Raw genomic sequence first — 14,698 nt, 5'->3', positions numbered from 1 at the left:
CTCCGTTTACGACTTTTCCGTCACAATTATATCCTCTCTTCCCAATGAAGAATATCCCCCTCCCTGTTTACCCGCTGTCCAAAAAGAAGGGCTTTAAAAACGTCTTATAATTATATAAAGATATAACGTAATTTATCACCGAGTGGGCCATATCACCGAGTGGGCCACTTTCACCTCAATTTACACTTTCAAGTACATATTATTCAACAACAATTGAATCAATTGATTGAAACTATTAGGAATCTAATAATCTAGGATCTATTATATTGATTTGACAAGTTCTTGAATTATGACCTGGCTTTCCACACTTACTATAGCATCTACTAGAAGATGCTTCCCCATTAGAATTCCCCCCATTTTGACGCTCGTCGCGTTGAATCTGAATATCAACCTCTTGCTGAGATAATATATCCATAGCTTCTTGTCTAGTAAGTACTCCTCCTTGCTGTAATTGAGTTTTTTTTGCATGTCGATGTTTGCTTAATGCTTTATTTGCCTTCCGAAGTGTACGGTTTTCTGCACTTAAAAGTGTATTTTCATGTGCCAATCTTTCTATGCCTTTAGTTAAAGCTAGTACAGTTTTGAATATAGGTGTAGGAGAGCTTGATTGATGACGAGATATTCGAGATTTTACTAAAGTTGATTGAGAAAGAGCTTCAGTTGGATTGTGAGGGGTTTGAGAGATCCAAAGATCCAAATCGAAAGAAGGAGGAGTAGGTGTATGAATTCGAATATCTAATTTTGAGAGTACAGCTTCGGGATTAAATGGTATTAATCCAGTTTCTCGAAACCCAGCTTTCATATTCTGAACTGTAATTGATTCTTGATATACAGCTTTAAAAGCTATAAAGAATTCAATCTTGAAGATATGATTGATATATGCCTTGATAAATCCATCAATTTGACAACCATACAAATGTTTTAGGACACTAAAACATCCAACATTAAGTAATTGAGTTAAATGACTTGAATACGATAGTAATCTTATATATATAATATCATTTGCCTTGCAATATAATTGAAAAGATATTGATTCATGACTTTCGTATCCATCTAATACTAACATTCGATATTTGCCCTTTCTTCGATGAATCGTATATTTATCGAAATGCTTTAACTATTCTAATCCTGTCTCATTATTCGTTTATCTATTGGAAGTAGGTTTGATAGCCCAATCCGCAGGAAAATCGGTTTCGGTGTACCAATTGGAAAGATGGATTTGTCCTTGAACTACCAGAAATGGAAGTATAGTTTCACCCTCCCTATTACCACATATAATTGCTGTAGCCCATTCTCGATTGCCTGGTTGTACTGCTTTACCTCTGCCTCGTCGTTCAGCATCAGTTACAACCATTGCAGCACTTATAATCCTTATCATAAAGCCTGTTTCGTCGAAATTATAGAAATCGCAATCCAGAATACCATATTTTGCTTGTATATTCGATATCAATTGAAACCACTCCTCAAGAAGCTTAGGGTCTTCGTAGAGAGCTCTTTGAAAATCATAAACACGACTAAAACATATCTTTAATTCTGTATAATGCTTTACGAATCGATGAGCCCAGAGCTTTCCAACTTTCTTCGCATTTCTTGATTCAAGAATATAATTCGCCATATCTTCTACACCCTTGATTTTAGGTGGAAATCCTCTTCGATCCATATCAAGTATGTATTCAACAATCACTTTCTCTTCCAATTGTGTAATCTTATAGCAATTCGCTCGAGTTTCTGTACGTGGAGTTAAACCATCCATTCTGTGGCTGATCGTTGTGCGAGGTATATTATATAGTTGAGCAGCCTTCCGAATGCTTAGTTTTTTATCTTTTTGAAAAGCTTCGATAGCTAAGAGTAAACGTGCTTCTTTATTTGTAGATTGCATAATAAATGGTTGATAAAACGTGTGTTGAATATGAAGAGTGTGAATTGAGGTGAAAGTGGCCCACTCGGTGATATGGCCCACTCGGTGATAAATTACGTTATAGATTAGAAAATAAAATAATGATAACTAAAATACAAGTAAACAATGTTATAACCTCACATATACACTCTCATGCAACAAACCCAAACACAAACCCAAACATATCACTACACACAAACTCCACCCCACCCCACTCCACTCCACCTCATTCCATAAAAACTAAACTAAAATAAAATAAAAGATTCGAAAAAGTCCACAATCTAATATATATATATATATATATATAACACACACACCCGTACACATATTCAAATCTCCATTTATAATCCATATAATCCATATCAGTAATACGTACAAACATACAAACATACAAATATACAAATATACAAGTACTCCATCATATATACAAACATAAAATGAACGAGCCGAAGAAAGAGCACGCAATATGCAAAAAATATTCGCCATATGAAGATTACCTACTCCGTACATATGTATTCCAGGGTAACCTCCAGATAATACGCCGAAACAAACTGCCAAGATATCTACTCCACCTTATAGTTACCTATATATGTACCTAGGTGTATAACTTTAAGCCAACGTACTCGTTCTCAAATTATTTTCCTGGGTAATTAGCTCTAGATTGTGTATACATATATATCTAAATTCTCAAATAGAGATTCTAGATTCTAAGTTTTGACTTTGGTTTTGATTTTGATTTCAGGATGGTACTCATACAAGGTATTCCTATATCTGTAAGAAAATTCTCCAGTGTTGAATTACGAATATTATTGATTGGATATCTCGAAATACAATACACGTTACGGAAACATATCTAATTCTAATATATCTCAATCTCGGGTCGCAAAGCGATAAAGAACGAAAAATTAAGCTATGAAAAATATTGAAGGGTATCTGTTGAAGTAGAAAAGACGCTGGCTAAGAGAAATGAAATGTGGATATCATGCCGTCGTGAGTACGGAGTACTGTTGTCGTTTATGTCGTCTATTGTTGGGGAAGGTGATGCTTCTTATGGGTAGATGTAAGCTGAGAGGTGGAGGTAGCGCTTCAAGCTCAAGTGTAGTAGTACATTTGATGGTTGTTGTTCTGGTTGTTGGTGGGATTCGAAGTTCGTAAAGTCTTTTTTGCAGTCGTCCCTGAATTGTGCCAAAGTAATATCATCCGAGTGGAGCAGAGTCAAGTGGCGAGAAGGATCTGTGTTTTCTTCGTGTCTCGTTCTCCGGAATCTACTGAGGGATTGCCCGAGGAATATCTCATTCGCTGTGTCGTCGTTCCCCATCTTATCTACGTGTAGCATCGTGTGTTGTGTATCAAGCTGTCTCGGAACTCGACTTTCTTTTCCCTCACTCCGAAAAAAGAAAGTAAGTCTCTGACTCACTTCCTCCCTTCCTCAATCTTACATCCTCCTAGCCCACGGGCTCAAATTAACCTCCTTCCTCTTTTCTGCCATCTTCTTCCTCTTCCTTTCCTCCGCCTCTTCTGCCTTTCGACACTTTTCTAAATATTCCCTGAAATCTCGTCCTTCTTGATTCTCTTCCTCTCCATTGTTCTCCTTAATTATGTCTGTAGCTTCTGCACATATATTCGTTTTCCTTTGAGAAGTATGAGAATCTTTGGTAGAATTGGTTGTAGATGGTGATAGAGGATTTCTGTGTTCTGAATTCGGAGTTCTTAGTGACTTGCGACGTCGATGATGTTTCTTGTCGTCATCGCGAGTAATTTTTGGATTTGATGGAAAGGAAAATGATCGAAGCTTCTGTAGGAACATCGTACGCAGGCTTAAAGCTTTGATAGACTCCTCTTTGAATGTGAAGATGGTAAAGAGACTTTTCTGCGTGGATAGTGAAGGTGAAGCTGTATCAGGCGGCTTTATGGAGAGTGCAGACTTTCGATCCTAGACCTGTAAGTATTCAAAGGTCCGATGGCGACTTTGTTTCAATTGTCAACAGATTGATTTGATGCTTTGGGTGTTTGTTGCTCTTGGATTTCAATTTGAATATGAAGATAAAGTGGTGAATACCAGCAAAATCGGAGTTTGTTTATCGAGATGTCTTCGCAGATTTGGAGAGGAGAATTTTCTTTGTGACCAAAATACTTCTCAACGAATTCTAATTTCCGAATAGTCTCGTGCCCATCGAGTGGTGGCGCTTTTTGGTTCCTGTGTAGAATTCGAACTAGTCACAATGTCAATTGAATTGTGAGGAGGCATAAACGTCGGTATGGTGTGAATCAAAAATGCTGCTTATCGTTTGTGAACCCGAGGATGTCAGAACGATGATGATGATGTTTCTGCTCCTATTATGCTTTTAAGTCAAAAGACCTTCCAACTCTCTTGTTGATGTATCACCAGTTGGTGATTATTCCAAGGTCTCGCCGGGGAATATATTGTCGATATTTGTGACAACCAAGGTCACAAATCTGCTCAGAACCAAGATCCGATTCTTTGTTCTCTGAATTGGCTTCTTTTGTATGCGTGACCTGAAAACTAACCCATCCAACCCTCGGGATCTCAATTCCGATTGTAAGTTTGTTCAAAGGTTTCTCTCTTTCCCTTTCCTCGTATCTGTGTGACGTTACAGTTTTATCGTTTCTAGTGTTTATGTTGTACAAATTATCTGATGAGATGCAACGTCAAAAGAATACCCCTTCTTGGCGAAAGTTCCCCAGTCCATATTTGGTTACTTTGAATTGATCATAAAAGGAACTAGTCTGTCATTTCCTTGCTAATCAGGTTAGTGATGTATGTAAGAATGGTCTGATTCTGCTGAATCTTACCCGTCCTAGCCTGTCTAGTTGGGATCTACTCAGAGTTCGAACCCTCTTTTGCTTTGATTTGAATTTGTTTCCGTAGTAGAAGATAGCTAGAAATCACAAGGCTATCACAAGCTTCCTTCTTCGCAGATCAGTGGGTTCTTGTGGGAACAATTGCACATGTCAACTGCTTTGGCTCTCGCAAAAGTTTCAGTAGGTACAATTCAAGTTTTCACTGGCTCCCTGAGAAAGAAAGAAAAGCGGTCCAGATTTTACAACTGTGGCGTTGCAGTCTTATTTCTAGATAAGGAAATGGAAAGATAAGGTTTTGGAGAGTGGCGGGGTAGATTTTTCTATCATCACGTGCAAGATGGAGGGGCAGAGCGGCAGAGCGGCGGAGGGGTAGATATTGGAATACATGAGTACCTGGATCATGAACCTCGGACCTTATATATATGTGCTCAATCGTTCTTTCACTCTCAGAAAACCGGTCTTGGAATTGCATGTAGGTTCTATAGGTATTTCGAGTTAATAAACCCTAATTATTTATTGTTTCATATTATCTAATTATCTAGGAAAAACTGAAATCTATATTATCAGATTGTCCAACAAGACGACTCCGTGGAGAAGACTCTGGATAACCTGAAAAAATTCCAAGAATTGTTCGAATCTATCATCTCCTAACTTCGAAGCCATCTCAAAAAGAAATTATATGCCATTTTCATTTCACCATGAGACCTTCTAAACTCCAACTGTGAACTTTTCGAAAGACTCCCGGATGTCCTTTGACAAGTTCTATTTTGCGAAAAGCTCCATGTAGACATCTCTCGAAAAAGTCTATATGCAATATTACCCAACTTCGTATTGATGCATAAGCAAAAGCCAGTTGATGCTTATGTTGGTAATTCAGCAGGTCCAATGGCATCGGCATGCATTTCATACACAGGAGTATCAGCATACGCGCTATGCACACTTGGTGCACCACCTGGTATTGTAACCATTGAAGTGCGAAGTCCGCCATTATGAATACTACCGTCAATATTCGGGCTCCCAAGTGGACTATCCATATAACTCGTCCCATGATATCCTTGTCCAGGACCTCCGGTGAGCTTCGACGACCTGACGAAGCGGTGAGTAGAATCGGCGAGAGGGGGGCCTATCACATTGGGTGGATCGGAGTCATCAGAAGAAGAATGTCCAGGATCGAATGCGAGAGCTCTGCTGGCTCTTTTTTTGGACTCTATTCGGCGATGCAAGAACCAGGCGAGGCCAGCCAAAATTAAGACAGCACCAAGTCCACCGACTGCTCCCCCGATTATTGCTCCTAATGAATGATTGCTATTATGAGGACTCGAGTAGACAGTACTACTGTTACCTTCCCCGCTTATATTTGCAACTGAGATAGTTAATGTGCTCGAACTTGCTGGTGTAGATGTAGATGTAGATGTGGAAGCGGCTGCAGTAGTAGTAAATAAGGTAGCGAGATTCACAGACATTGATGTAACCAAAGTAGCATCCCAAGTCTCCCAGCTTTGTCGATCGCTACATGTAATAGATGTAAAGATATAGGTTTCTGTCACGAGATACCAAAAGGCGCAATAATCATTTCCATCTCCACTTCCACCGCTGTTAACCCAAAAAGTCAGCACAGAGTCAGCAAAGTACAGTCAAATTTCAAGCTGCACACTGTAATTTGTGATTTCCTCCTTTTCTCGCTCCTCCTTATCTCATCCTAGACTGGCGATTTATAAAAGAAGATATAGCAAGCTCACATACCAAGTCGTAACACTCAAATTAGGCACAGAAGTTCTCCCACAACTACTCGTACAGGCATGATGATCCACGCAAACCTCCGCCCATCCACAATTATTTGGATCCGAGATGCGCGTGGCACAGGCACCAAACATCAACCCATTCTCATCCACCAAACAAGTCTGTCTAGGATCTAATTGCAGACTGAAACCGGGAATCTGATAATCTCCACAGGATTCAGGGTATGATTGCCGTTTTGCGATTTGGAAAGTGGGGGAGATGGTTTTGCGTGGAGGAGATGTTGGCGCTGGTGATTTTGTGGGAGAATTACTTGTTGTTGGGGTTTGGATATCTTTTGAGACGGATGTTTGTATCGGGGAGGGACTTTGAGGTTTTAAGCCAGTGAGGGCAATCTTGTTTGGCGTGGCATGGTTTATAAAATAAATGGTTATTATCCAAGCAAAGACCAGAATATTTCGAGACATCTCTCCGATCTGAGGTTATGTCTTGTGGATGTTATGCTGACATCTTTGAAGATCAAGAAAGACAACAAGGTAGGTAAATAAAATAAAGCTAAGAAACTAGAATGCAAAGCAAAGCAAAATATTAAATTAGCCGCAGTGATAATTATTCACTTCGGAAAAGTCTCTCTTTTGTTGTTGTTGTTGTCACTTCAGCTAACCAATGGATAAGAGATATAACCAGAAACCAACAGTTGGTCTGAAGGTAGCGGAAATTACATTATCCATTAAAAATACAATTCGGACAAGAACATTCGAAAATCATCCTGATAAATGCTGACTCTATGAATCCATATGATTAAATATTCTCTGTCTTTCTAGAATAGTTTCAAACAGAGTATAGGTTTCCATACCGGTGGTTGAATCATGAATGATCAGGAATTAACTGAAATGGAATAACAAAGCAAAGTTGAGGAAGTTTCCAGTAATAAGTATTTATGAAACTACTCCTCTTTGCCTGATAGATTGCTATTTTTCTACCTGTATTTCTTTCACAGCAATGTAACTACAGTCCATTGCCACTGCCAACCGTTAGATACATAACTTTCCTAACATATATATCCCGTCATGAACACATCGATATATACAGCAATAAAGATTTCCCATCCACATCCACACTAATACATAATTTCAAATTAACTTCTACGTACCTACATATCTATAAAAGCACCAAGTTACCATCCAAAACTTCACCAAACAAAGAAAAAACAAATAGTCAACCCTCACCGTCGCCAAAAAGAAGCAGCCAAGTACATAGCTAAGGTCCAAAGTATCCAGAATCCAGAATCCAGAATCAGCACAAATCTAACGAACATCAACCCTCAGCACTATATAATATATAGTCTAGATTTCTCATCTCCTACCTTCTTCATCAACATATACTTCTCCTCATCTTACTACTCTACTCTCCTCTAATCTCTAAATTGCACAAGGAGTCATACACAAAGAACAACATACATCATATATCAAGAAAGATAAATCGAGACCTATACTCTTCTTATCACCAAAATCCTAAATGGATTTTCACCATAACTAAATAGTTTCTGCAAAGCCCATCTCCCAAAACCTATCTCCTCAAACACTCCCTTTCGGGAAAAACTCAAAGATCTTCTACCCAGTTCCTTAAACACACCACCATCACATCACTCAACCTCCAAAAATCTCCTCTAAGCAGGTATTGCACTCACATAGAAAGAAAACTGCATTAAAAAAATCCAGCCTTCCAGCGCCAGGTTTCATAATGAAGCAAGCACCTCCACAGATCCAATAACTTCAGGGTTGAATGACAGTTTCAGATATAGTATTTGAAGCTATCTAGTTCCTTTAACATGCCAAAAGCGAGAATAAGTAGACTGCCCCATGGCTGAATTCCGAATTTCTAGTGTTCAAGGACAAGATGCATACGCCATAATTATCACATGCATGCGCAACATTTCTAGGTTCTGGCTTATACTTAGCGATTTCAACAACTTCTCTTTTCGCAGCAAAAAGTGGTTTCTTCTTCATAAGTGGTGGGATTCATATCGACTTCAGAGAAAATGTTGAACATGACTTCTTTGACTTCGTCTGCTACAGCTCCAGCAACGCCATCCTCCATAACATCTACGACGTCATCCACCTCGGTACGTCTCGCACCAAACGCTCAATCAGACTCAAATACAGCCTCTATTTACACAAAGTCTCCACCCAACAATGTGTCATTAGGACCTGTCATCACCCGCGCCCTTAGAGATCTCGCCCTGATCCTTCTCAAAATTATCACCCTCATCATTCCACAGGGACGTCATTCCCCAAACCAAAAAGAAAAGCTGATGAGCATAAATCAGCTTACCGGCTATAAATCATGACAAAAAAAAGTGGAACCGAAGAATCAATTTCCAAAACGACACTGTAAACTGTACCAATATACTTCCAAATCCGAATACAGCCCTAAAAACAAACGAAGGTACATTCCCAAGAGATGGTAGAGAGAAGAGCACGAACCCAATCCCTTGGAGCTGGATACAGGACGATGATTTTTAACTTGGTAAAGCAATGTCTACGGATAAACCGCGTTGTGATTATAGTAGCAAACTGCAAAAACGTTAAAATAGTCTTCGGGATGATTCGAAGCCAGTCCAAAAATGAAAAAGATGTTCGATTATGCAGTTTTATCTCCATCTCTAGAGTAGTTCTTGTAGGGTAGTATTAAGAGGTATTAGGAGGTGGTGCCTTGTATTTTTGTTCCTGCATAAGTAAAATCGACTATTGTTGCTAGTTAGCGACAGCTACTTTAGTCAAACACCACATTCCTCCAGCCCTATAGAAAACGCTTCAAGTGTTACAGAAACGCAGGACACATTTGTGATAACTTAGAAGGTAGGAAGTAATAGCTACCTTGTCCAAAACGTCGACATAGTGAAGATTCTTTACTCCAAAATATCTTTCATATGGACATTCCCTTCCAATTTCCAGGATCATGTTTAGAGATCCATCTTCACTATATCGACTCGCTCATTACCTTTTTTTTTTTGGCAGACCAAACATCGTGAGAATCATAGTATCAGTAACCACCACAGGCAGCGGAACTTCCTCTTCCTCTTCCGCGGCACTTCCCAAATCTCCTCCCAAATACAATTGAAAAGCTTTAATAGACATCTTCCTCAGCGTCCTCATGTTCCCGTCTTCTCCTAATCCTCATTTTCATTTAGATAGGAAGGTGCGTGTAATGGCGGGGGACGAAATTGTAGGAGAGGTGCAGTGCAAGAGAGTTGGAAAGATGTGGTGCGGAAGAGGAAGGATAACTATTGAGGAATCGGAATGAGGTATATTGTGAGGAATGGACGGAGAAGTGATAGTATGATGCGGATATTCGAGCTTGATGGACAATTGTACATAATGAGAAGTGGTTAACGCCGTAGAGAAAACGGAAACGTTATAAGTGAAACAAACTAAAGGGCCATCAAGTCACGGAGCCATGTTTGGCACTTGCCAGAGAAATATAACGGGGTCAAGGTGTTTTGTGTGAGAACAAGAAATAATACATCGTAATTCATGACATTGCTTATTCGTGTTATTTACAAACAGCACATAGACTCCAAAATCCCATTATCCAATCCATTCCATTCCATTTAATTGATATTCCCTTCCTATGCGGTACCAGTCTATTAAATAAATTAGCATCTTGCACAAAAAGTCACAGATACGAAAAATAACATACCTTTCTCTGACCTACGAAGAAACCCAAACCAAAAGTCTCAGTCGTAAAAGTAATTTTGCTTCCCTTAGGAACTATTCCGAATTAGACAACGAGCATTCATTAACATCCATAGATACTTACAGTAAAACACATCACCCTTAGTAGCATGAACCTTTTGTCCAGTCTCATCGCTAATATCAAATTCTCCATCAACAATGATCTTCATCTCGTGGTACGTGTACTCGTAGATCAACGGGGTGCCTTTTTCTAATCTGTAGAAACCGGCTGAGAGTGGTGCGGCTTCGTCGGTAGATACGGCGACATCACCAAGGAAGGCGTTCTCGTTGGCGATGAGAGGGGGTTTGAATTCGGTTTGGGCGTTGGCGTGGTAGGTGAATGGGAGGGAAGACATCTTTTTGGTTTTTTGGGAGGATGTGGGTGAGTCGGATTTACTGATTATGGAACTCGTTGTTAGTTGTGATGAAGGGGGTGAAATTTAGGCGATAGTATATGAGATGGAAATGGAGAGATAGTGATATTGGTAGCAGAAATTGGAAATAGGGGTATAGTTGTATTCATACCTTGAATTCCTAGATAATTCGTGAATGTGAAGCTATCGCGGGGTATATCCTGTGTTTCTGCGGAGGATAAGAAAAGTGAATGTCGAGCTGAAAGGATATGCTTTCTTCGTCCATAACCCCTCCATCTTATATATTCATCCCTCCAATTCGTTTCCGGTGATGCTATATCACCAGCTTCTTAACCATCCCACTGTCGCAAGAATACTTTCCATATGAGGTAGCTACAATATGGTCCATGGACTGTATTGCTGAAATAGGAAATACGCGGGGGATTGGTATTTCATTATGGTCTTAGGGAGGGGTAAAACCCAGAACAGCTCGGACACGGTATGAATGGCATAGGATAGGTGGATTTCGGATTCGAGTTCAGAATGGACTTATAGCAGGTATTGGGGTATCTTAGCTATCGGTTTAGGGACAGTTGGACTCTATCACTGGTTGTAGATCGTGCGTGCATGATTGGTATCTTTGTGCCAATTGCCTCGAGGCTCAATCGGTCAACTCTTCTGTCTTAGCTTTCATGGCTGATATATCTCCGCGCAACATGAATGGCGAACGTTGAATGAAGGGGTCGTCGTTGATCTGAGATAAGGAAACCATGGAAGTTTTGCCCAAAAGTGGTTAAAATGAAGTTTGGTTGTGCTTCCCCACAATTTTTGGTTTGGTCCCTTTTCGCCCAAAAAGTTCATTCCAGAAACATGAATCCCTTTTTATGCCAAAACGGCGTTCGGCTTCTCGATATTAACAATCATTCATACGAATGCTGTTGATACAGCTCTGTCAATAATACATTAATCTACTTAAGCAATAAGACCTTTGTGACTGATATGCTATGTTTTTATCAGCTCACCCTTGCCCTCGCCCTTTCATGCCCTGGCTTCTCGGCCTTTCGCGCCCTTCGCCCTTTTCTCGCCCTTTTTCTTCGGCCATTTCGCCATCTCGCCCTCTCGCCCTTCGCCCTACGACATGCAACAAAAATTGAATTATCACATGGAACAGTTTCTATTGGCTAGTATGTATGGATATTTGACTACTTATTTGTCTAATCGGCACTGATTCTGTATGAAATCGTCCCGGCCGCTCATTTCGGGCTCCTAATAAATGCTTCTTATATGTCTAACATTGACACTGCATCATGGATCCCAAGGGCTTTTCGCCCTGGAACCTGTCAAAATCTCTGCTTCTCCATCCCCTCTTACCACGAAAACATCTTCATGCCTTACACCAAACTTCCCTTCGAGATACACTCCGGGCTCTAGTGTGAACACCATACCTGCATTTAGTATCTCTTCTACATTTCCCTTATTCAGATATGGACTCTCATGCGCTTTGATACCGATTCCATGTCCAACACGATGTGTGAATGCTTTCTCGTAGCCGGCATCAGCAATAACATCCCGAGCAGCGATGTCTACAGATGCGCATGATGAATTTGGTTTCAGCGCATCAAGAGCTTTGGTTTGTGCATCATATACAATGTCCCAAGCTGCGATTTTGTGCTGGGCGGTTGGTGAAAGTAGCGAATGATCTTTTGGTTCTGGAAAGAAGGGTGGAAAAAATGTTCTACAAATATCTGAAGAATATCCATACAAGTGAGCCCTTTGAAATATTAGCTTAATTATACACGATGACTGCGGCCTTGAGAGCTCACCCAACATCTATTAATACGAGAGTCTCTTTTTCGAGCACTTTACTTCCGTTTGGTCCACCATGCGGCATTGCGGCATTCTCATCTGCCAATGCGTCAGTATATTCCACATTTGTGGTAACTTGTATTTTCCATTTGATTATAAAATTGCTTTATGACTCCCTAGTGATCTAGGTACTTCTGGACATTACTCTAGGAACTATCGCTCCTCGGTCTTCTTTCCTAGATCAATCTGTGCTCAGTTCTTCCTCCACCATTTGTCCATATGAATACCGTGCAATGGGATAGGAACGCTTTCTAGAACCTGGGAATTTTTCAAGCAACGGTGGCGGTGTTGTATAAAACAAAAGCAAGATCAAATAAGAATGGCAGACGAAAAATGAAATCGGTTCAGAGACCACTTTTCGGAAAATAATTAAGAGAATTGACTGCTCGGCTTACCGAAAAGGACGATATCGAAGAATGGCTCCATGCCACCAGCTCGCATTGTACTGTCCAGACTAGCCATGACCTCATTTTCAGACAAGCCTGGCACCATACACTTTCGCATGGCCTGTAATGCCTCGACAGTTCCTGTATTGACTGCTCTCAAGATATTCACCTCACCAACTGTTTTCGTTTGCTTTACTCGTTTCACACTACCAGCAAGCCCCACGACCTCAAAATCATTCTCACCAAGGCCTCTTTGGATGAAGTCTCTCATTTCTTCATCGACCATTACTTTTGGTATTCCAATAGAACCTGGATCTTTTGTACCTATGACCGTATGCCAGTTTTCCCAAAGCGTAGAGTAAGGATTCCAGTGTTCTTCCCAAGTAATAATACTCAGGTCTTCCTCAAATGGCATACCGAGCATTCTTACCCTGCCCTCTTCAAAATTTGGTGCCAGAAATGTAGTTTTTGCAACAACTTCACTTAAAGTCGTATCAAAATGAGGAGAAATAAGCATGAGAAATGGTCGCTCTTCGGGCTCCCAAACCTCCCAATCCTTTTGGCTGATATTAGCATAATATTGAAATGTATATCCCGGCTCCACAATAAAAGCATCGATCCCATCATTTTCAAGAGCAGCAGCTAAATTATTTCTTCGCTTGACGAATTCCTGTAGTGCAATGGGTGAAGCGCTTTCTAACCATGGCAATCCCGTCTCAAGAAATTTATTGATGGAGCATTTTCGGAATGTCGAATATCTTAGTGAATTAATTTTCACGACATTTAGGAGCGACAATTGTGAAGACTTTTATAGTTAATATTGGATCTTTATGTTTGATGCTTGAGGTTGGTGCTCACCATGAAGTTTGCTAGATATTGCACGATGAGCATGAGGATAGTAAATGCAGTGAAGACAATAATAAGACGCTTGAAAAACTGGCGCCAGCTCTCTCGAGGCCCGAGAGGTCTAAGAGCTTGAAGTTTCTTCATTTTGTAACAAGATTATTTTAGATCAATAGTTGATATCGATTTAATCCATGAATATATATGATTGTGTAGTGCAGTGATGTGCTGATAAGGAATGTGTGATAGACGGCGGGGTAATGCAACGTTAGGTGTGTATGAAGTTGAATGCTAACCTCACCCCAACCACTCTCAGCTTACTTCGCCAGTTACCACAGTCTCCGAATTCTCAAGTCTTTTGTGTCTATATATATATATACTTATGCTCATATCTGAAGCCATTACATTGATCTTAAACCAGCAATTTTATGATCATGACCAAGTTGACTGTTAAATAGTTCGTTGTATATACAGTACTAGACCACAGCTATTTGCTGAGTAGAGTAGTTATATCAAATGTCACACTCAAGAATACTGGGTAAAGTATCTTGTATTAGAAAATACTAAGCTAAGGAGAAAAGAAGAAGGAAAACAAGAGTAGAGATTGATTGATTGATTGATTGTGTTTATCGTCATAGGCCGTAGGCCGCGCATGCCTTGGCATGTGACAACCTTAGCCATCTATTCCAGTTTTGGACAAATGACGCTCAGAGGAGAAGCCTCTGAGTGGTTTACTAGCTAGCTAGGGGGAGTATTTATATACAATTTAAAGGGGCTAGGGCAGGGTTTACATGATTGCCTTCGCAGGGGGGGTTTGGGCCGGTAGGCCTTTTGGGGTTGTAATTGTGGTCATCCTTGTTTACTAGATCACTACCTCTTGATCTCTCTCCCTGTCTCCTCGTACTTGTTTTGGTTGTTCGTATGTATACTTGTTTTTTTTTTTTTTTGAATGAAAGAAAAGGGAAAAATGAAAGAGAGGAAAGAAGAGGAAGGAAAAGCTCCCTTAGAGACCTATTAACTCCGTTTGAATCCAATGAAAGAAAGAAAGTTTTTTTT

General features: G+C 40.1%; 7 protein-coding genes across 7 annotated transcripts; 1 reads left to right on the top strand and 6 right to left on the bottom strand.

Moving 5' to 3' along the window:
• Window positions 1-235: 235 nt before the first annotated feature.
• SS1G_03398 (hypothetical protein) lies at window positions 236-802 on the bottom strand (the record flags this gene model as incomplete). Its single annotated transcript, XM_001595259.1, has 1 exon — window positions 236-802. One exon carries the CDS (start codon window positions 800-802, stop codon window positions 236-238), a length of 567 nt encoding a protein of 188 aa, XP_001595309.1.
• Window positions 803-1,144: 342 nt separating this feature from the next.
• Window positions 1,145-1,753, bottom strand: SS1G_03397 (hypothetical protein; the record flags this gene model as incomplete). Its single annotated transcript, XM_001595258.1, has 1 exon — window positions 1,145-1,753. One exon carries the CDS (start codon window positions 1,751-1,753, stop codon window positions 1,145-1,147), a length of 609 nt encoding a protein of 202 aa, XP_001595308.1.
• A 1,579-nt stretch (window positions 1,754-3,332) lies between these two features.
• On the bottom strand, window positions 3,333-4,608 carry SS1G_03396 (predicted protein; the record flags this gene model as incomplete). Its single annotated transcript, XM_001595257.1, has 4 exons — window positions 3,333-3,592; window positions 3,710-3,830; window positions 4,427-4,526; window positions 4,580-4,608. The coding sequence occupies 4 exons, from the start codon at window positions 4,606-4,608 to the stop codon at window positions 3,333-3,335; spliced, it is 510 nt and encodes a 169-aa protein (XP_001595307.1).
• Window positions 4,609-5,580: 972 nt separating this feature from the next.
• SS1G_03395 (predicted protein) lies at window positions 5,581-6,924 on the bottom strand (the record flags this gene model as incomplete). The annotated part of the gene is made up of 2 exons (XM_001595256.1): window positions 5,581-6,313; window positions 6,464-6,924. The coding sequence occupies 2 exons, from the start codon at window positions 6,922-6,924 to the stop codon at window positions 5,581-5,583; spliced, it is 1,194 nt and encodes a 397-aa protein (XP_001595306.1).
• Window positions 6,925-8,507: 1,583 nt separating this feature from the next.
• Window positions 8,508-8,807, top strand: SS1G_03394 (predicted protein; the record flags this gene model as incomplete). Its single annotated transcript, XM_001595255.1, has 1 exon — window positions 8,508-8,807. One exon carries the CDS (start codon window positions 8,508-8,510, stop codon window positions 8,805-8,807), a length of 300 nt encoding a protein of 99 aa, XP_001595305.1.
• A 1,281-nt stretch (window positions 8,808-10,088) lies between these two features.
• On the bottom strand, window positions 10,089-11,003 carry SS1G_03393 (hypothetical protein; the record flags this gene model as incomplete). The annotated part of the gene is made up of 4 exons (XM_001595254.1): window positions 10,089-10,103; window positions 10,160-10,230; window positions 10,280-10,590; window positions 10,984-11,003. 4 exons carry the CDS (start codon window positions 11,001-11,003, stop codon window positions 10,089-10,091), a joined length of 417 nt encoding a protein of 138 aa, XP_001595304.1.
• Window positions 11,004-11,852: 849 nt separating this feature from the next.
• On the bottom strand, window positions 11,853-13,789 carry SS1G_03392 (hypothetical protein; the record flags this gene model as incomplete). Its single annotated transcript, XM_001595253.1, has 4 exons — window positions 11,853-12,318; window positions 12,371-12,452; window positions 12,809-13,604; window positions 13,658-13,789. 4 exons carry the CDS (start codon window positions 13,787-13,789, stop codon window positions 11,853-11,855), a joined length of 1,476 nt encoding a protein of 491 aa, XP_001595303.1.
• Between the last annotated feature and the right edge of the window lie 909 nt (window positions 13,790-14,698).

This window comes from Sclerotinia sclerotiorum, genomic scaffold, assembly GCF_000146945.2.
Source record: "Sclerotinia sclerotiorum 1980 UF-70 scaffold_4 genomic scaffold, whole genome shotgun sequence".
NCBI lineage: Eukaryota > Fungi > Ascomycota > Leotiomycetes > Helotiales > Sclerotiniaceae > Sclerotinia > Sclerotinia sclerotiorum.
Note: the sequence above shows the minus strand (reverse complement) of the source record. Positions and strands in the feature narration are given on the sequence as shown.